Here is a 23495-nt window from a genome sequence, read left to right as displayed (position 1 = left end):
CCTCTTGATTGTAATTTATTCATGCATTCCTTCTCTGGTTTGAGATCTTTATTCGTAACCCAGTTCAATCTTCTCATGAATTGATCATGAGGCCAAAAGTATTGATGAAAATAGTAAATGGTAGAGTTTTGGAAATGGGAAATGGGACTGTTTCAACAGCTGAAACAGTAGCTGTGCGGCTCTAGAGGTGATGTGTTGTGAGATGGAAATGGTCGAGGGATGATGAAAAATCATAGTGATGTTTTATTTACGTGAGATACAGCCAAGGCATTTAATGACATGAGCTGTTGTTTATCCCATCCTGGAACAAATATTCAGTTCACTTTTAAACAATATCCATCTGATTTAACGATCTGTATATCTTGCATACACATTTTAGATAATGTAAGTATGGAAGACATCAAGCTATACGTTTTTAGTTTTTTTGGGGGGTTAGTCGTAAAAACACCCCAGAGGCATACAACAGCAAAGCACGCGTCTATCTATCTATCTATGAAACTCAACTCAAAAACATGCAAGGTCTTGTTACCCGCATGAAACCGATACCAGCTTGGCCATCACTTTCTATAGATCAGAACATTTTGAAAATCTGTGACTCTTTTAAGGTTTTAGGGGTTACCATCCAGAGTGATTTAAAATGGGATGGTCAAGCGGACCACATGCTGTCCTCAGCCAATAGAAAGCTTTTTGCTCTCCGCCGGCTAAAGAAATTTGGTGTTCGAGATCAAGAATTGGTTATCTATACAGGGTATGTGTGCCCTGTGTTAGAGTATGCAGTTCCAGTTTGGTACAGTTCTTTGTCTATTGATCAAACTAAAAGGTTGGAATGTGTGCAGAAATAGGTCTGTAAAATCATATTGGGACAAAAGTATCAAGGATATTCCGATGCCTTCTCCCTTCTTGGATTGTGCACACTAGCAGAGAGATGAGTCCAACTGTGTCTTGATTTTGCTAGGAAGCTATACAAGTCTAGCTTTAGAGACTGGCTACCACCACTCAGGGAGCAGTTGACTGGACACCAGATAAACTCTGATAAACTGACAATCCCCAGATGCCAAACAGAAAAATTCAGGAAATCACCTATTCCCTATATGTGTAGCATTTTAAACGATTACGATTATTTGTGCATTCTTATGATGTATTTTATTCATTTCTTTTTTATTTTTTTTATTTTTGTGTTTTATATGAAGTAAACTGGTATTGACATTTTATTGTGACAGCAAAACAATTCAGTGTCCCCTAATGACAAATATCCTTAGGTACCTGTAATGATGCTGAAAAGTCTATCTATCTATCTATCTCTTGGCCGAAAAATACCATTAAATTGACTATCACAAACCTTATAAAGTCACATTATTTAAATAAGTATTTTACTATGCTCCCATAAATTTTGAATCTCAAACAAACTTCTTCAGATGGATATGCAATAAGGTCAGCTGCAAAAATAACTGTCCATTCTTTTTCATCACTTCACTTTTCACTGCATTTCTTTAGTAAATCCTGACAATAGATTTTTAATGCCAAAAGAGGGTTTACACAAGCACAAGCTGTTATTACATTTGAGCCTATTGATTTAGGGTTGTATTAAAATGTAATAATATAATTCAATTTAATGTTATGCAAGCCAATCCCAATTTGTAAGCAAGAATGTACCCTTTTTAAACCATGAACCTACATTTGCAGCAATGATAGAATAACTTTGAGTTCCAGAAAGAACCTTCACCTTTCAGTGAACAGATCTTAAAAGAAACCATTTTTTTCTTCCAGTGTTAAGAGCATACCAACAATCTTAAGAACTTTTTTTTTCTTTTTTTTCCCCCAATTTAAATACATTTTTGTAAAATGAAAAGTTAAAGGTTCTCATAGACGCCATTAAATAAACTTTGTTAACCTGTATGAGTGTATGGTGGTTTGAATGAAACATCACCCCCTGAATGGCCCAAATAGTTTTTTTTTTTTTTTTTAAAAGATCTGTCCACCAGTGGAGTCTCATAGGGCTAAATAAATGATCAATGACCAACAGTGTTTAGTTTTATACTGACCTCATTGTTGTTTGTCCCTCACGTGCAGCGAGTGACTGGCAGTTTTACACACCATGCTGTCTTGGATGGTTTGAATAGCAATGTGACTTGCAAAGGTTGACATAACAGGTTTTTGCGAGATTGGACATGTTGAAAGATCATTCTGAAACAAACATCTGTCACATATGCCAAGATTGCATGATGAAAAATGCTGAGGGAGACATTCATCCACAGAGAGAAGAGCACAAAAGAAAGAGTAATTGAATTCGATTATGGCCCTTTTGTAACATTTCAATTGGCAAGGGGGAACAAGTGTTTCATTCTCTGTAATCTAATTTATTGTCTCTTTCTCCCTAAATCTTTTCTCCTGGCTGAGTTGTTTGTATTCACCAGTGTGTGTTTCTGATTTTTTATATGTTTCTGTTTATAATAAAAAATGTCACTCAGCCTGTTTGGTCTTTGTGGGCGGTCGGTCTAAGGTAGTGTTTACACAACACTGGTTTAAATGCATTTTGGCTATTCATGTACATGACAATGGCGTTTTGGGGGCTTAAAAATGCAAACTTTTGAATACGGGTTTTAAGGTGCATGTTTTTGGAGACGGTATCGTTTTCAAAACTAAGAAAACATGACTTTGTGAGAGTGGTGACATCATGTGCATTGCTTATTATGTGTTCAGTCTACAGGTATGTGCATGTAGAGTTTCTTTAAAAAAAAAGTGACATCAACTACTGACTTGGCATACGTAATACAGCATTTTTAGTCATTTTCGCTGTGTGTAAATAGGCGTCATTTTAAGAATGTCTGTATGCAAAATGTTTCAATCAAGCAAAGGAAAAAAGTTAATTGTTGCCATGTAAACATACCCTAACAACCCTTGAAAAAATAAGTGCACTTAATTGTACTGAATGTGCACTTGTAGTACTTCAAATCTTGAAAGTATATTTGGTTACACTTTATTTTAAGGTGTCTTTGTTTAAGTGCTGAGTAATATTAACTACATGTACTTACTATATGGTTAGGAATAGGATTACTTATATAATTAATTGTTATTATAATAGTAAGTACATGTAACATATGTAACAAGCACACATTAAAATAAAATGTTACCGTATATTTTGAAAAGGGGGGTGGGCACTCTGGAGGCCCCTCAGGACAGACATGGACAGGAACACAGGACAGGGACCTCCAGAGCAGAACAGACAGACGGAGGCCATGGCGGTGCAGGGAGCTCAGGAGGCCATGGCGGATGGTCTTCGTGGCTGTGGCCACATACCTCGGCCCGCCCACCCCACCCAGAGCTCTACTACTCCCCCACCCCCAAAAAAATTTCCTTGGGGAATCTAGGGGGTATCAGGAGCCCTCCGGGGCTTAACGAACAGGACAGGACAGTACACTGGGGCCAAACACACTGGACAGGACAGGATAGCCCTCCAGGGCTAAACAGACAGGAACAGGACAGGCCAAACACACAGGGACAGGACAGCCCACAGGAACAGGAAGCCCTCCTGGGCTAGCTCGGAAGCTGAGACTTCTTCTGGGCATGACAAGGAGTCAGGGGCCCCTCACAGGGTTCCTCAGCAACCGCCTCCATGACAGGAGGGGCAGGCGGCTCCTTTAGTCGTGGCAGCGGAGGCCATTCCCAGCCGCCTGCCCTCGACGAGTCTCCGTGGACAAGACAAGACTGGGTTGGATTAAAACTGCTCCTGTGGGCACACCAAAACTAAAAACGGCACACCTGGCCATGACGTGTGGACTGGATCCACTGGGACCCTGCACGGCTTGAGTCAGTGGCGGCCAGCGGGCTTGCACTCCAGGCGGGCTTGCCACATTCCTCCAGGCGGGCTAGGGTGAGCAGCGGCCGGCGGCTGGCGCCGATGAAATCCCCGCGAACAGTGGGCTAGAGAGAGCCGCGGACGGCGGCGTCGCTTTTCCCACGAACGGCGGGCTGAAGAGATCCGCGGACGACGGCGACGATTCTCCCACGAACGGTGGGCTGAAGAGAGCCGCGGACGGCGGCAGACTGGAGGGGCTCGCTGCCAACGGACTCACGGCGATCCCGCCGAACGCCCACTTGCTGTGGGCTATGGCGGGATGACGAGCGGCGACTTCCATGCCCCGGGACAGACAAACAGGAACAAAACAAAACTTTCAAAAACGAAAAAACTAAACATGGTGAAGGGGCGTCGCTTACTGTTTAGGTCTGGTCTTCTGTCACGGTGCACACAGCAGGGAGGAACGAGGAACACGCAGACGAGGATAAACTTATACTTATATCAAAATAATAGTCTTTAATGTTGACATCAGGGTAGGGCAGGGCAGAGCAGGGCAAGGCAAGGCAGGACAAGACAACGCAAGGCAAGACAACGCAAGGCAAGGCAAGGCAAGGCAAGGCAAGGCAAGGCAAGGCAAGGCAAGGCAAGGCAAGGCAAGGTTGAGACAGACAGGAACACCGAGTACAGGAACACCAATAACGAGTAGACCAGACCAAAACTAACTCAACAGGCAGGAACTAAATACACATGACAATCACAGATAATTAGACACACCTGAACTGAATAAACTAATAATCACACAGAACAAGGACAGGAACATGACCAAATATGGAAACAAGAGGTGGGAACACATGGCACACATGACAGAGGACTGACAGATGGGTTCTTAGTCACTTTTTAAATGGCAAAGCTTGTCCATAAATATACACTCAGATAAAATGGGCAAAACTTTGTACCCTTGGGTTCAAAATAGTATATTAATATATCATTAATACAAACCCGATTCCAAAAAAGTTGGGACACTGTACAAATTGTGAATAAAAACAGAATGCAATGATGTGGAAGTTTCAAATTTCAATATTTTATTCAGAATACAACATAGATGACATATCAAAGGTTTAAACTGAGAAAATGTATCATTTTAAGGGAAAAATAAGTTGATTTTAAATTTCATGGCATCAACACATCTCAAAAAAGTTGGGATAAGGCCATGTTTACAACTGTGTGGCATCCCCTCTTCTTTTTATAACAGTCTGCAAACGTCTGAGGACTGAGGAGACAAGTTGCTCAAGTTTAGGAATAGGAATGTTGTCCCATGATGTTGTAATTGATGCAGTATGTGGTCTGGCATTGTCATATTGGAAAATGCAAGGTCTTCCCTGAAAGAGACGACGTCTGGATGGGAGCATATGTTGTTTTAGAAAATAGATATACCTTTCAGCATTGATGGTGCCTTTCCAGATGTGTAAGCTGCCCATACCACACTCACTCATGCAACCCCATACCATCAGATATGCAGGCTTCTGAATAACAACTTGGGTTGTCCTTGTCCTCTTTAGTCCGGATGACATGGCGTCCCAGTTTTCCAAAAAGAACTTCAAATTTTGATTCGTCTGACCACAGAACAGTTTTCCACTTTGCCACAGTCCATTTTAAATGAGCCTTGGCCCAGAGAAAACGCCTGCGCTTCTGGATCATGTTTAGATATGGCTTCTTTTTTGACCTATAGAGTTTTAGCCGGCAAAGGCAAATGGCACGGTGGATTATGTTCACCGACAATGTTTTCTGGAAGTATTCCTGAGCCCATGTTGTGATTTCCATTACAGTAGCATTCCTGTATGTGATGCAGTGCCGTCTAAGGGCCCAAAGATCACGGGCATCCAGTATGGTTTTCCGGCCTTGACCCTTACGCACAGAGATTGTTCCAGATTCTCTGAATCTTTGGATGATATTATGCACTGTAGATGATGATAACTTCAAACTCTTTGCAATTTTTCTCTGAGAAACTCCTTTCTGATATTGCTCCACTATTTTTCGTTGCAGCATTGGGGGAATTGGTGATCCTGTTCCCATCTTGACCTCTGAGAGACACTGCCACTCTGAGAGGCTCTTTTTATACCCAATCTTGTTGCCAATTGACCTAATAAGTTGCAAATTGGTCCTCCAGCTGTTCCTTATATGTACATTTAACTTTTCCGGCCTCTTATTGCTACCTGTCCCAACTTTTTTGGAATGTGTAGCTCTCATGAAATCCAAAATGAGCCAATATTTGGCATGACATTTCAAAATGTCTCACTTTCAACATTTGATATGTTATCTATATTCTATTGTGAATAAAATATGAGATTTGAGATTTGTAAATTATTGCATTCTTTTTTATTCACAATTTGTACAGTGTCCCAACTTTTTTGGAATCGGGTTTGTATATCCAATCACCAGCAATGATGAGAGATGCTGTTTTAACCCTAAATCACGTCAATCCCATCCTAAGGCAACACGCCGCAGTTATATGACACTTCTAAGTATTTTCCAAGGCCTTTGAAACCCATGACTATGACAGAATCCACAGCAATCCTCAAACAGTTTAGTTCACACTGCTCCCACATAGTGAGGCTAATGCGTCCTACAGATAGTAGTGCCATGTGGAGGATACTTGATAAACACATTCTTCTTGAAAAACGTTCCTCGCAAACAAAGACAGAGAAAGCGAGAGATTGATTTTTGTTGAGCCACTCATGTGGACCACATCTCTCATGAGATCAAAGTCCTGAGGATGTCAGCAGCATTTTGGCGGGTCTAATCCTTTAAGAGCAGTGGCTACAGGCGATCAGTAATGGAGCACACACAGAACCCTTCGCTGTAGTCAAATGTGGCCTCGATTGATTGCTTTAGCCTGACTAAGCCACAAACAGGATATGACTGTTCACATCCCATAATCCTCCCTGCTCATGCTGGCTCACATTGACTGTTCTCTGCAGAGGCAGTAATAGAAAGCAGCTGGAATATGTTGCACTTTGCCAAAAAATGGCTTCTTTTCAAGGTCTGATAGTTGGGCCCCAAAATTAAGGCTTAGTATTCAATACTCTTAGGGAGGATTGTTTATAATGTGGAGCTTTTCTACGTCAAAAATAATCAAAGCTGGAGAAAATGAATACTTAAAGGGACAGTTCACCTTGAAGACTTTTTTGCAAAAAAGTATCATACAGTCAAAGTCAAATGGGTCTAGTTTTGTTTTACACCCTAGTTATTTTCACCGTGAACAAAAACAGTTGAAAACAGCTTTTTGAAACCATTTTCTTTGGTGTTCCACAGAAGCAAAACTACCAAATGAACCAACAATATTAATTATCAGAGGAAGTGTGATGAAAAGTTCACATATACTGTATATGTCAGGCCATAAACACACTAGACATTAAAGATGTTCGTATTCAGATTAGTATGGGTGTTTCAATAAATGATTATTACACTCCTACACTGTAAAAAATAAAAAGCTGAGTTAACTTAAAAAATTAAGGTAATTTGCTGCAAAGCAATTTTGAAGTTTTGAAGTTGTGCAAATTCATATATAAAAGTTCACTAAAACTACTGGTTTAAGTTGAGTGAACTACCAGTCAAACTTTTAAAAATGAGTTGGCACAACTTAGTTCTTGAAGTTCAGTAAACTCAAAAAAGCTTTGCAGCAAATTACCTTAATTTTTTAAGTTGAGTCAACTTAAAATATTAAGGTAACTAGCTGCAAAGCTTTTTTGAGTTTACTGAACTTCAAGAACTGAGGTTTTTCTTGAAGTTCAGTAAACTCAAAAAAAGCTTTGCAGCCAGTTGCTTTAATATTATTTCAGTTGACTCAACCACTTTTTTTTAAAACTATTTAAATGTATAACTTTAAATCTTACTTCCAGATTCTCAGCCACAATGTACGCTCCCCTCACATCATTTAAGAACACAAATGCACACAGTGCAAACAATACTGTAAATACAACATCATCAAATACAAATACAACATACAATCATTACAGAAAGTGTTTATTGGCATTCTGCACAATGACAACTTCAAAAGGAACACAATTTGATATGCAGTTTTACTAGGATAAAAAAAATATAAAATAAAATTGTCAACTACATTAATTATAATTAGCATGCAACAAAATTTACAACAAAAATGCTCTTAAATTATTTTTTAAGTGCCAAAAAAAAAAAAAAAGTAAAAAAACAAATAATAAATTCTGCAGCAATAAGCAAAGTCTTGTACTACAAAACTTGTATATAATTGAAAGGAAGCTTAACTTTACCATCACCTTAAAATTTCCTAATTTTGGCACATGCATAATGCAACAAACAAGCTGGATCAATAAGCAAAATATTTCAACTATTAACACAGCACTTAAAGGAATAATTCAACCAACATTATTCTGAAAATTCTGTCATCATTTACTCACTCCCATGTCATTCTAAACCCTTGTTCATACTCAGAACACAAATTAAGATATTTTAATGAAATTTGAGAGATTTCTATCCCTGTACTGAAAAGGCTGTTCACCTAAAACTTTGGCACTTCAAAACGTTCATAAAGAGATCATAAATAATAAAATAATTATATAATAAATTAATATGAATTGAGCGGTTTAAGTCTTCTGAAGAGACGCAATTGTAGGGATGCATGAATTAGGGTTTAGAAAATATAATAGTTCATTCTCATTATTATTAGTACATTTATACCATTAATATCAGTATTATTTATTCATATTATTTATATATATATTATCTATTACTATTGTTTTTATTTTTCTTATAATGTCTTGTAGCCTGTATTAGGGATTTACACACACACACAAAAACAAAATAAAACTGCATGTAGTTTCAATTAGGTACTTTTATTTATTTTTTAATTGATGTGAACTTGTAGCAAAAATTATAATGCTCTAACAACATTGAATACAAATATTAAATGACAGTTGACAATGAACATTAAAAAATACATCAGAAAGTAACATACAAAATAGAAATAGAACATAGATGTAATGAAGACCAAGTTCCAGTGAAATACTGTATCTTCAGGATCCTCTGCGATGCCTTTAAGTCCATCATTTTGGTGTGATTGAGTGTTGGTTTCTCTGCAGATGATGAGGTTGTGAATGTGATGCATCTGAAATACACAGTTGAGTTTAGAGTTAAACAGTGTCCTTGTGTTTATGTAAAAACAATTATGCTTATGAAGGCCATAAGCAAAAATAGACATATAAGCACTTATAAACAGTATGCCCTTCATAATATTAAAAAAGAAAAAGAGATTTAAAGTCAAGAGATAGCTTAAATATAGCTTTACCATTTATTTATAAACCCAAGTAATAATTTTATTATAAATATCTAAAAGAAATCTAACAATGGATCATGAACTCAATATCTCTGTTACTTACTTAGTGGAGAAGAGGAGAGTATCCTTAACTGAACAGAGCTGGTCACACTAAAAAGAAACAAAAAAGAAAAATATATTATTGGTACTGGGAAACCAGTTACAATATGAACGTTATAAGTTATTGACATTGTAAGAAATCATTTTACCTGTTGAAACTGTTGATAGTCTGTGTAGCTGGATGGTTGAACTCCAGAAAACCAGTAATGAGGTGCTCTGACAGTTACAGATTTTAAAAACAAAAAGGCAGGAATAAAGAACCCTAAACTCGGTTCTAAATAGAAGTGTTACTACACGTAACAAACCTTTAATGAACCATCTTTTTTAGAGTGTACTTATAATGCAATGCTAATTGAAAAAAATATATATATCATTTCTGTGTTGTTTTTTTTCATGAATACACTTTATATAAGACTCAAACTCACGGCACTTGCAGAGATGGAGCAGCATTTATTGTGAAATGCGTAATGTGTAATGTGATCACGTCTCTTCAGAAGACTTTGATTAATACCGTTTGATTCATATGGATTCATTTTACAATCTCTTTATGACCATTTTGAAGCGTCAGAATTTTAGGTGAATAGTTTTTCAGTGGATGGACATAAATATCTCAGGTTTCATTAAAAATATCTTCATTTGTGTACTGAAGATGAACAAATGTCTTATCGACATGACGGTGAGTAAATGATTTCAAATTTTCATTTTTTGGGTGAACTAAATAAGCCAAAGAGGACAGCAACAGCAGTGGTAAGGTCATGTATATATTCCAGCACAATCTGCGTCTCTAGTACTACAGCTAGGCACCTCTGGGTTTGAGTGGATGGTGGCAACATCATCTTCCAGTAGATAAGATGCTCATCTTCATCCCCTTTAATGGACATCCTCTGGCTCTGTGTCCTGCAGTAAAAAAATAAAATAAAAACGACATCAATTTTAGATTTCACTAAATATTGACATTAAATGATTAAAACATAGCAAATAATAATAATACAATTCTGTATAACTACTAATTCTACAACCGGTTTTAGTATTTTCAGCATTGAGTGTTGTCTTAACTTTTTATTTTTGTAACATTAAGGGAACATATATCAGCAGGTTTATGAGGCTAATGCACGGATCGAATTTAGTGATACACAGGCAATTTTTCTCTCAACTGTTGACTCTCACTTCAGACCTGACACAACTGACTGTTTACGTGAATACTCACCATTATGGACATTTTGATATAACTTTGTGTGTATCTGACAATTTAAGCGAACTAAGCTGCTAAAAAATGCTGAATTTGTGATCGCTTATTTTCTGCGGGTGTGTGCGAACAAGCACGTTTATCATCTTACACATCCTGCACTTTATTTTCTCATTCATGCATGTTTCTTCGTGGCGATGTCATCATATACTTTGTTGGCCACTGAATAAATACAACAATTGTTTCACATATGCACTGGTATCACAGTATTAAACAAAATAATAATAATAAAAAACTGTGCACCAGTAATCGACAAACATTTGAACTGTACCTCTAAACATATATCTTAATACATAACGTTACCTTTCAAATGCTAACTGCTCGTGAAAAACAAAGCTCGCTAACTAGTTAGCCGCCAGACTTCTTTCAACACGAAGTTCATTCTTTCTTTTAGGAACATTTACAAACCTAACTGTGTTTATTTGGCTTACTTATATTACATCTAGGTAGAAAATAACTTACCTTGTCAAGGAGACTCCCTTTTCCCCATCGTTGTTGATGTTTGAAGCTGCAAATCCCGTGTATAATCCAAAGGTGGTGCTTTGCGCATGCACAGTGATGTGAAGTTAACCGCTCAAATGAAGAAGTCAAAATATAACTTTCTTATTTATGTTCATTGAGCGAAATATAGTAAACATTCAGTTAACTTGTTTTGATGTGTAAACTCAACATTTTGCTTAAAAAAAAAAAGTTCACCTGACTTAAATTTTTAATTTTTAAACAATTTGCAAGTTGGAGTTTTTACAGTGTACATTTGATATCTTGAATCTTTGGTTACATCATTAAACCTGCCCTTCTTTAAATCTAAACAAAGAACAATTTTGAAATGTTATATAAAACACCATCACTTTTCTTAACAGATGTTTTCTTTTTATTTATTTATTTTGTGGCACTATCTTGTCTTGTATGAAATGCCATGTCTATATTAAACTCAGGGGAAATTCTACTTCCAGTCCACTTCAGCTCTATAGGAACCCCAACAATATGATAAATTAATTTCTTTGTATATGTATGTTATGAAACATTTATGCAAAATTTATATAGTCTAAAACGGGGAATAATATGCAGAAACATATTGCATATGTAAGTAAGCATGCATATGTAAAAAAATGCGGTGTTATCAAAGTGTTGATAAAAAAGAATGCATTAAGTAGAATTATTATTATTTTTTTTTTTTTTTTTTTTTTTTTAAAGGAGAGGCTCTGTTCTTTCTTATTTCATGTTCAGATATTCATATAAAAATCAAAATTTAGTGAAAATGCTCAAAAACGGTGGCGGTGGCTGGCAGGAAAAGACTTGAAAATTTAATAATAAAATTATTTATATAATATAAATAAAGTTACCCGCATAGAATACACTGAACTTTTTGGTTTCAACTATAAACATGAAGTGGCTTATGAAAGGCTCCATATTTATGATACTATTAAATTAATGCATTGTAAGTTTCTGACATTCTAGCAGAGTTATGATTCATAGTCTAATATTGTTTTGCAGTAATCATGCAATTTTTCTCCATTAGTCACCATATTTCCCCTATGATTGATCAATAATCAGACAACTTTCCAATTACACATTAGCATTTCAGTTACAGATATCAAGTTTCCAACTCATTGCTTAAACAAAGTGATGGGATATGTCAGAAAGAATGATTCCCTGTGTAAAAATTCGGATTTATGGCCACAGAGATAAGTTAGAAAAACACAAACCATCAGCCGTGTCTGAAAAAACACACAGCTTTAAGTGTTTGAGTGAGCTGTTACATTCTGAGGATGTTATTTGATGATGGCTGGATTTTTTCCATTATTAGCATGTGGTTGCATTGAGGACCATTAGAGGCATTTATCGCTTCTAAATATTCAGCAAGTCAGCAAGAAAATCTGACAGCACATGGGAAATTTAACTTGCTGAAAAAAACAATGTATGTTTTCTAAGGGCTTTAGAACCAGCTGATGTGGAGTAGAAAATGTGTATTTCACTGTGTATATATATATATATATATATATATATATATATATATATACCTTTAAGGAGAAACATTTCACCATATACTAGTAATTATATATAATTTTCCACCAGGAAATTGCTGACGGTATGAAAAATAAACTCAAAAAGTAATCACGGGCAAGTGTGGAGAATTTCATTAACTGAGGCCTTTTGAATATTACAGTAATTAAATACAGTATATGTGCAATGATCTGGCATATTTAAAAGTGATAAGTGATTTTAAACTGAGCAATTAAATGCCACTTAAACTCTCCTCTCATACCTTTCCCAAGACTTTTAACCCATCATTGACCGACTTGATTTCCTATAATCTAACATTAACCCTGTAGAGCCTGACATATGAAATACTTGAACAAATCTTTCAATCAATGATATCTTTATAATAATAAAGCATATATAAACTTTTTATTACACAAAATGCATATAAGTGTTATAACATATCTTACTAAGATATTTAAATGCTCAGTTTTATGTTTTTTTTTCTTCTTCTTCATATTTGATACATTTCAAAATGATTTTTCTAAATAATGATGTATGGTGTAACACTTTAGTTTTAGGGAACAATTCTCAATATTACCTAGTTGCTCATTAACATGCCTATTACTATACTGTATGTTGTCTGTTTATTAGTACTTATAAAGCACATATTAATGTCTATTCTGAATGACCATATTTTAGATCTCTTAATCCTATTGCATTAATACTAATCCTATTGCATTCGTAAATTTAACAACTGCCTTATTAACTATTAATAAGCCGCAAATTAGAAGTTTATTGAGGCAAAAGTCGTAGTTAATAGTTAGTTAACATTTAGAGTTCTTACCCAAACTAAAGTGTGACCTAAAAAGGCCTTTAACTTGCTATATATATATCGATTGGACGACAAAAGGCATGTAGTAGATTGTGTACAACAGGTTTTCAGCAAAGTTTTGATCATGTTGATAATTTAGAGGCCTTAGAAATGTACCTATCCGATATCATAAGCTAGGCATTATAGGGTCAAGTGTTGTTTATATTTTGTAATTTTAAAAGCCTTTAATATGTTGATCTGTTATTTGATCTTTGACTTTCAGAAATGGATTCGCTGCGCATACTGTTATACGCTCTCATATTCCTGCTGAGTGTGTTTGGTAACCTGCTCATCATTGTGGTTTTGGTGGTGAATAAGCGAATGCGGACGGTGACCAACTCATTCCTGCTCTCCCTGGCCATTAGTGATCTCATGATGGCTATTTTCTGCATGCCCTTCACTCTTATTCCCAACCTGCTGGAGGATTTCATCTTTGGAGCTGCCATGTGCAAGATTGTGGCCTATCTTATGGGTGAGATGGACTTTCATTTCTTCTAATCTTAAATGAGGCATGTTACCAATGTACCCGATAAATCACAAAAAACAGAACAGCTACTTTGCACTGAATATAATGCTGGCATATGACACCCAGGGAGAGTCTGTATACTGATCGTCTTCACAAGCACTGATAAAAATCACAGGCTTCAAATGCTATTGCCAAGATCTGCAGAACTTTACGTGGCTTCAAATCTTTGAATGATATTGATTTGAACTACTTTTAATGTAGTCTTCACAGTCAGCAATAGTCAGAATCCTTATGAATGTTTAAATGAAGTCATTCTTTTCTGTGTAAACACATCTCCTTTGAGTTTTTAAAGATGTTTCAGTACAAATTTTTGTCTATCCTGGCAGCAGTAATTCATCATATTATGATCTAATGTTGGAGAAAAGCAATACAATGCATGTAGTACAATACATGGTATAGTAAGGAGCACTTTTTAAGAGATGATTCCAGTGTCTGGATCTTGGTGATGGGCTGATGCTGTACAGACCCAGGGGTGAAGAATTATTGCTTGAATTATTAGTATTTCAACAGGTAAAAAGGACTGCATGAGCTAAATGACTTGATTCCATGCATGAGGGTTATATTTGACAGATTATAGCTCATGCAGTCATTTTTACCTGTTGAAATACCTTTAAATGGCCAATAAACCCATAAAATGCAGTTGCCAAAAAGTGATTACAGATGGCAATCAGTTTTCGGCAGATGATCAATTTTCGGCACAACACCAGCACGGTGCCAGAGAACTTTAAGCCCTGTATATATGACATTACCGCATGTCATGAGCAGGGCTCCGTATTGTATAACCGACTACAGAAATAAAGTCGACTTGTTTAGAAAATTGAACAAGCAGGGGAAAAAAGGTTAATGTAATCTATACTTTGAAACATTTTTTCAAAACCATTTTTTATTCATCTTAATTAATATTCACAAGACAAGTCTTCATGAACTATCACAATTTGCTGCGCTGTATTTTTAAATATGTTTTTTTTTTCTTCACACAATCTATTACTGTAATATTATGTACTTCAGGTTTTGGCTCCTAAACAATACATACTGTAAAAAAAAAAAAAAAAACACACAAATAAACTGAAATATGGACCAGACTATAAAGCACAAGTCAAAATGGCTTGGTGAGACTATTATTCATTTGTAATACAGTTAGCAAGATGTCAGATTTTGGCATTGCCCCTCGCTTTGAGAAATTGGCCACTGATGTAGACATATGTATAAATGCATCCAGCTTGATCTGCACTGTTTCATGGATCACTACCTCCCTAAATGAAAGTCAAGGCTCATCCAGCAACAGCCAATACAATTCCAAGGTTAAATCTGACACACGAGGGCTGCTGGCAAGTGATTTGATGGGGCAAAAAAGTCAAAAGACAATTCTGTTCTGGACAGCAGTGGACCATATTGTTATGCATTTGCATAAAAGTCACAGGCACAAGGAATGATTCAGGTGTGGTGGCCTGAAAACAATTACACTGTCATGTTTTTTTTTTTTTTTCTGGCATACACGGGTGATCAGATAGCAATTCTAAAGGATGTTTTTCTCCTGCATTATGTTGACTGTCTGGTGGAGGCCCTGGAGATGACACAGTTCACAAGAGAGCAGATCTTATTTGCTTGAGTGTGTGTGAGTGGCCTGCGGCCCACACAGTGTCAGAGTGCGACAGGGCAGCACATCCAACATGCTGTGCCAACCACAACCTCCCTCCCACTGTTTGTTTTTCAAGGGGGCGGAGAAGGAAGGGGATTTGTAAAGCAAAGAACAATTTCCTTGGTATGAGCTCTGGTGCGGAGGGCGAGATCAGATCAAAGCTCTCGGGCCATCCGGGCAGTAATTCCTCAAACATGAGGGGCTGTCGGAAATCTCGCTTTACAATGCTCACCAACAAGAATGCCATTCTGCAATGTTTTTCACTGAGCTTTGTATTTTTAGAAAAACATATTAAGGACTTTGTTGCTTTCTATTTTGCAAAGCATCAAGCTTTCGGGGAAATAAATACAGATTTGCAGTGAATACGTATAGGAGCAACTGAATCAGAAAACTTGGTGGATAAACCGTTTAGACAAGATCTTGTCTCAATACCAATTTCTTTATGAAGAACTGAAACAAACAAAAAAAAAAACCTGAAAATTATGGTACAATGGCATGTATTAAAAATATGGTATTCACATTTTAATATGGATTTAAGTTACATTTACAGTAAAAGGGTAATTACTAATATATATATATATATATATATATATATATATATATATATATATATATATATATATATATAAACATGGCACTAAAATAATGCAATAAACATCAACATAAAACCCTAATCTATATAATAACTAATACATGCTAATTAAAATTAACAAACAGTTATTTAAATGAAAAACAATCAAATGTGACACTTTACACAGGGAATTCTGGGAATGCCACTTTAGGGTTTTCACTGTAAATTACAAGAAGACTTTTCACTTCCAACAACTGTACATTTAACAATATTTTACTGTAAAATTGTATATTGCAAAATTACTGTAAACTGTGAAATGTCTTGTTAGATTTATTACAGTTTTTCACCATTTATAGTGAGGTAACTTACTAGTCAGCCAGTCAACATGTTCTTACTATAAAATTTTTACAGTCTTTTACAGTTAAAATTACAATAGTTTTTTTTTCAGTGTAATTCTTTTGATTTATTACAGGCGTCTCTGTCTGCATATCTACCTTCAGTCTAGTGGCTATAGCCATTGAGAGGTACAGTGCCATTTGCAACCCGCTAAAGTCCCGAGCATGGCAGACCCGATCCCACGCCTACAAAGTCATTGCTTCCACCTGGGTCCTGTCCTTCCTCATTATGACACCCTATCCCATCTTCAGCACGCTGGTGAAGTTCATCAAGCCTAACAACATTACAGCTCACATGTGCCGCCATGACTGGCCAAAGAGTGAGGTGGAGCAAGCGTGGTGAGTGTTCAAGTACAGTTGTGAGTGCTCATCTGACTTTATTTTATAGGACAATAAAGTGGAAAAAGGGACATGACCTAGGTCAGACTCAAATCTGGTTTCTCCAGAGCCAGCAGTCTGTATACATGTCCTGAGCACATGCACAAACCACAACACCACAGCTCGGACAATTTACAGCAATATGTGTACAAAATGTAGCTTTTTAAGTTATTTGAATATTTTTACTATACTTTTTATCAGATAAATTAAAAAACAACAACTTTTAAACAGTAAGGTACAATAAAAGAACATTTTTGTTTTTAAAGCCTCCAGAACACCTCATAGACTTCACTGGAAGTGTATACCTGATTATTTGTATACTAACATACTCTAAATGATTGTCTGTGGTGATCAAGAGCATGCCACAGATGCTGTCCTTAGAGCTTAAGTTGTTTTGTACTCTGAAAATTCCTTTAATTGGAAAAGCATCCTGTTATTACTCATACTGTAACATCATTGACTGTCTGTGTTTGTCTCAACATAAGAGGCAAAAACAGAGAAACAGAGACAGAGTCACTGTGCAGCGCTCTGATAAGGAGCCGGGGTCTTAAACATCAGCTGGGTGCCTCCTGCATCACATTTATATTTTATGACAGCTTTTGCAAGGTAGACAGCAAGGGACGACAACAGTACTCTCTCTCCATGTTCCTCTGAGTTTGCTTGTACATTTTTCTAATTCTTTCTGCATATTCTGTTACAGTAATATGCCACGAGAGGCTGGGCATTAAAGTGGTTTCATTACAGGGAAGAGGTGTTGTTAGGCACATCACGAAAATGTGAAAATGTTCCCTTCAAGCTATGCCAAAGCATGACTACACGCTTCTGAGGATAATTATCAATTTTTAAATTAATTCAGAAGTATAATCAGAATAAATAACTCTTTTGTAGAATAAACAATGTTTTGAATAGTCTAGGTGAAACAGTTTTCATTAAATCAGACCATAACTCTTAGACAAATGTATGAGTGAGTGGGTGTATTTATATCTTAAAGGAATAGACCGCAGGTTATAGATGTAGATGAGTTTGTTTCTTCATCGTAACAGCTGATAAAAACATCACAATAATCCTCAAATAATCCGCACCACTCCAGTCCATCAGTTAACATCTTGTTAAGTGAAAAGCTGGACTCTCATTCTGACGGCACCCATTCACTGCAGAGGATCCATTGGTGAGCAAGTGATGTAATGCTACATTTCTCCAAATCAGTTGTGATGAAAAATCAAACTCATCTACATCTTAGATAACCTGAGGGTGACTAAATTTTCACTTTTAGGTAAATTACTGCTCAAAATGGTGTTTCAAAATGTTTTAATGTTGTTTTAGGTGCATCCTGTTGCTATTTGTTCTGTTCTTCATTCCTGGAGTGGTGATGATCATTGCTTATGGACTCATTTCTCGAGAACTCTACCGTGGAATACAGTTTGAACTGGAGCAGAAGAAGGGACAGAGTGGTGAGACAAATATGAAGTCAATAACATAATACAGTCTAATTTAGTGTTATGTTTTAGTAAGCCCCAGACCATCCTACTGGGTATTAAACACGCTAGTCACTGTGATCGTATTAGATGACCTACCCTGAGGATTTAATTGGTTGTGTGTACAGCCATGGCCATCTGTTTGTGAATGAGGTTCAATTTCCTAAGTAATGAAATGTGACCTATTGGATTTTCGAAAATATAATTGCAGCTGGACAACATTTCCGCAACCTCCCCTAAAAAAGCAAGAAGAAAAAAGCAGGAAATATAATCTTGAATTTTACCCTTAAATTGCTCATTGATGGCGCTCTTACAAGTTTATATCTGCTGGATTGCTTTGATTATGTCTCATCGTGAATTCCACCGTTCTACTCTAAATCACATCCTATTAATGTTATAAATATGTCTCCATTTCCCCTGGGCTGCAGTAATCTAGCATTCAAACTCTCCAGCGTTGCGTCACCACTCTACCATTAAGATGTTTTCATTTGAATTAGTGAAATGTCATTTCCTTTCCCATTTTATTGGCAACAATTTGTGCAAAAGAAGGAAACTCAAGAATGTCAAAATACAACCTGCTGTGGGGTCTTATGAAGGTTATTGTTTAGTGAAAGAAACAAGGGTTTAAAAATGTTTTAAAATGAAAACGCACTAGTGTAAACAGGGCCTAAGAATAATTATATATGATTATAATAATTATAATAATTCTCCAAACTTAAAATGTAGCTGACGACAATGACACTTTAAATTCTGCCTTGCAAGCAGTAGTACTTTATTCAGAAAATGCAAATCTAGTTCAAAATGTAAGCTTCCCCTTGATCTGTATTTATTTAAATACTCCCTCTGAGATTCTTTTTGAGGAATGTGCAATGTTTCCTTTTTAGGAATGAAAAATGGTATCAGCGCCACTGTCTTATATAGCAGCGATGATGGAGACGGCTGCTACATCCAGGTGTCCAAGAGGCCCAACTCAATGGAGATGTCAGTCCTCACCCCAACAGGCTCTGCAAAGGTGGACCGACCCCGCAGCAACACATCCGAGGCTAAACTAATGGCCAAAAAGCGAGTGATCCGTATGCTCATTGTCATCGTGGCCATGTTCTTTATCTGCTGGATGCCCCTGTACTCCGTCAATACCTGGAAAGCGTTTGACCTTCCCTCGGCCCACAGGGCTCTTTCTGGAGCCCCCATTTCATTCATCCATCTGCTGTCCTACACATCTGCCTGCGTCAACCCAATCATCTACTGTTTCATGAACAAGCGCTTTCGAAAGGCTCTTTTCACCACCTTCTCCTGCTGCTGCTGGCCCTGCCGCAGAAGAGGCTTCAGGGAAGGTGACGATGAGGTTACTGCTACTGGAGCATCCATGTCTAAGTTCAACTACACCACTGTCAGCACAATGGGACCATGCTGATTCTCAGAGGACAAAGGCTGGGCAAGAAGGAGACGAACTGGAGTTGACGTTGACATATTCCGAGGGTTTACTTTGGTGGAAGACTTTGATTGTTTATCACCTACTTGCAGCAAAGCAAACCACATGCTACATCAACATTGGTCATTGTTTTATGATCCATGATTGCTCACGTTGCTACATATACACTAGAGACTTGTATAAATGTATATACATAAGGTGGCATCTAACAACTCGGTAGGGAAGGTCACACCAACCTCACCCTCTTCTGTCGAAGGTCTGTCACTTTCACTTAACAAAAAAAGACACCAAAAGACTGTCTGCGACAATTCTTTCTGACTGAACCGGGATGTCGTTTTGGTGTAGAAGATTTTTTACCATGAATAACAATCTGCGTTTAAGGTAGAGTTTGTGGCGTAGAGTTTGCTGAGGAAAAGTTTGGATCAGATGCGAGAGAGAACAATGGCTCTTCGGAATGAGAGGAAGCTCATTGGTTGCCTTTATCAACTGAGCGATAATTTCGAACTTGCTAGATGTTATCAGAGTCAGCAAGACCATCAACTCAGCAGGAAGCAGAGTTTGTGGAGCTGTTAGCGCTCACTGAGAGACAGCTACATTAACCGACTTGCTCATACGACTATGTAAATTACTTAAAATGGCTAGTAGAATGCCAGCCTTACACTTTATGTTAAATTGTCCCTTTGTTGTAGTTTTAAGTGCCTGCATAGTGTTTTTAAAATCCTTTCTGAGGTCAAGGTTCATCAGGAAAGATTTCATTCATAAGATCAGGACTCTAAAACACTGACATATAGCAGCTTTCCAAAGTCTGAGTCAACAGGCTTATACTAAAATTCCAGGCCCATTAGAAATACGTGCCTCTAAATACATTTCTGCAGCATCGTTATTACGTACCTTACTGCAAGTTTCGAGGCAGTTTCAAAGTGAAATGTCCAGTGAGCGGTGCTAAAACGCGGGTTCAATACGTGACCCTGACAACATTTTTGTTACGTTGATATATTATGTTGCTTCAGGTACATAAAGCAGTGGTTCATAATTCAAATATAATTTAGCAGGGAGTGCCGCTAAACGTTAATGCTCTATGATGTTGGAAATATCCCCTACACCAAACCCAACCCTAAACCTACCCGGTAGTGTTAACAAATGCAAAATTGATATAAAAACGGACTTGTTGATGCAACCGTGCCATTTGACCTTCCTTATATGCCGCTTTGAGCTGTTTTGTTGAACCGTAGTTTCACGGGATTCGTACCCAAGCTCTTCACCTCTCAAGTTGAACTCCAAGCGTGAGCTACCGAACTAACCTACTGAATATAGAAACCCATACATATGAAGCTGGATATGTGCTGCTAACGTTCAAAAGTTTTCAGATGTCGCAGCATTTTAAAAAGGTTTTGAATTCATAACATGATATTCCTCAAATAGTTGTGTGACAATTAGGCTTTATTAATCAAAACTGTGGACCTGCAAATCATACTTTATGTAAGAAGGAATAAAAATTGTCAGAGTTTTACTGCCTCTAGTGTTTATGTCAAATGGAAACTGCAGCGATTCGTATGTATAGGTACGTTTTTCTTTCTTTCAGTTTTTCAGAAATGTATTTAGAGACACATATTTATAGTGAGACTGTGTTACAAAAGTCACAATATTCTACAGTATTACTTAATGATGATGGTCTGTAGACTGGATACTGGTTTTGGCATTTTTTGAGCTGCAGAGGTTTTGTTTTGTTTTTGAAGTTGTCCTTTGTGGCCTTCACAGTCTGTGGTTATAGGTGACCTCAACTGAATGAAAACCTTAAATCTCTTGATTGGGATGAACTCATGCCAATCTGTCATAATGTCATAGACTGATTTATGACTGCTTTCACATGCCCTTGTAAATTCATAGCTATAAGCGTATTAAGGTCCTTCCAGATAGTCATCATCAAACAACAGCAAATAACGCTTAAACCTGATTTGTGATTGTTCTGTCCTTCTTTTAGAAGAGAAAATGTTTTTTGAGGCAGGTTAGAGAGAGAAGCTTGATTAAATGTCAGATATTTTTGAGTGCCGTGGGACCCATGGGAAGTCGGACTTGATTCAGTGACTGTAAATTATTTCAAGCCACTAAAATTGAAAATGTCAATTTAATGGCTGACTTTAAGTAAAATTAAAGTGCTGCCAAAGTGACAACCTGGAGTGATGAGTTCATTGCACTTTTTCAGCCACTTTGATTTTAATTACTGATGGAAAAAATTAAGCTGAAACTCCAAAAACTCATAAAATTAAGTAGGAAGTTATGACATTTTCAATGGATATATACAAAGATTATTTTTGTCATAACGATGGAAACATTTAAAAGTATATTTCTTCTACACTGCATTTTTCTAACAGTTATAAAAAATAAATAAAAAAAACCTCAGTAATTTGCATGAACTCATTGCTCATCAAGTAAGATTCAAATTCAATCATTATAATTCCCAATTCCTCAAATGGTCACAAATGACGGTCCCATGGGGTATTGTTTTTAAACCTATGAAACAGAAATAAGCTAGAATAATTTATGATTCATGTCATGGTGTTTTTCCTTTGTAAAGAAAGAAAACAAAATAATAGGTAACATTAATTAAACAATTAGTGTAAACGTGTCATAAAATAATTATGTAATAATTAATTATTTAATTATGTTCCTCAAAGACAGTGAAGACTTGTTTTGACCAAAAGTGTTGATGAAGGGATGCTTGAGCTTTACAGATAGGGCTTTGGGGATGCATAAGGCAAAAATGGATGGGAAACACTGGTTTAAAACATGGTTTTGAGTCAATTTGTTTATTACATTGCTCATGCTCAATTCAACCATCCTTATGTGCAGAATGATTTTACATCATTGGGTACAGTTAAGCATAATCATAGCCAAGCAGGAACCAGCATAAATGCTCACCAAACTACCCATATTACTTACCTTTCTCGATATTTGCCACCTACCCTTCTCTTCCCCAATAGTTTGTCTCTTTTTCCCTGATTTATATGCTCCATATTTTTTCCACTGGCTAAACATGACTTTCTAATCAATGTGCTCCCTGAACTTACTTTGCAGTGAACAATGTCAACATTGCATTGATACCTTGTTATCCACACTCTTCCCCAGCCCTGATGACCGTCCATCACACAGCAGGCCTTAAAAGCTGCCAATTCCCCCATTAAATTTATGCCACTTGGCCGTCCAAACTTTCCCCAATGTACCAGCCAGGGTTTTAATGGCATCGTTCCCCTGTGCCACTCATGACTTGGATAATGGGTCGGTATTCAGGATCACACACAAAGATCAGTTTTATGGGATCACCCAGACAATATTGTCGGATTTGTTCATTTTAAAACAGCATCCCATTAGTTCAGGTTGTTATTTTTGGATCAGAAAAGGTGACATGCTCATAGTTGAAAATGATCATTTGAGCTCTTCTTGATTGCGTGTTTTGAAAAAGGATCAACATACTTTTATATAAGCCAATCTTGCATTGCGTCACTCAGTCTTAAAAAGATTTGGTCAGCAGATGTTTTTACTTTATTCTAATGAGAAGAGAAATGAGGTCAGCAGATGCATTTAGTTCTGACCTTTCCAAGCCCATCATGACTCCTTTTTCATGAGACTAATATATAGCCGGTGGTAGAGATCCTCCCGTGAAGACGTTTGCGAAACAGACGCCTGACTTCCTCAGGTTTGGATCCAGATTGAGAAACCATGTGTTTCTTGTGAAAAACAACTGGCGTACTACAACTTGTAAAGCATCTACGTTT

At 36.9% G+C, this 23495-nt stretch overlaps 1 protein-coding gene across 1 annotated transcript in view; it reads left to right on the top strand.

Moving 5' to 3' along the window:
• The window catches only part of cckbrb (cholecystokinin B receptor b), a 36889-nt gene extending 15645 nt beyond the window's left edge, over positions 1–21244 (top strand). The window contains exons 2-5 of the mRNA XM_058787068.1: positions 13530–13778; positions 16515–16776; positions 18139–18266; positions 19175–21244. Coding sequence (XP_058643051.1) covers positions 13530–13778; positions 16515–16776; positions 18139–18266; positions 19175–19704 — 1169 coding nt within the window. The 3' untranslated portion in view covers positions 19705–21244. The remainder of the gene's footprint in view (positions 1–13529; positions 13779–16514; positions 16777–18138; positions 18267–19174) is intronic.
• The last annotated feature ends 2251 nt before the right edge of the window (positions 21245–23495 follow it).

Source organism: Onychostoma macrolepis, chromosome 09 (genome assembly GCF_012432095.1).
Source record: "Onychostoma macrolepis isolate SWU-2019 chromosome 09, ASM1243209v1, whole genome shotgun sequence".
NCBI lineage: Eukaryota > Metazoa > Chordata > Actinopteri > Cypriniformes > Cyprinidae > Onychostoma > Onychostoma macrolepis.
This window is presented reverse-complemented; position numbering and strand designations above follow the sequence as displayed.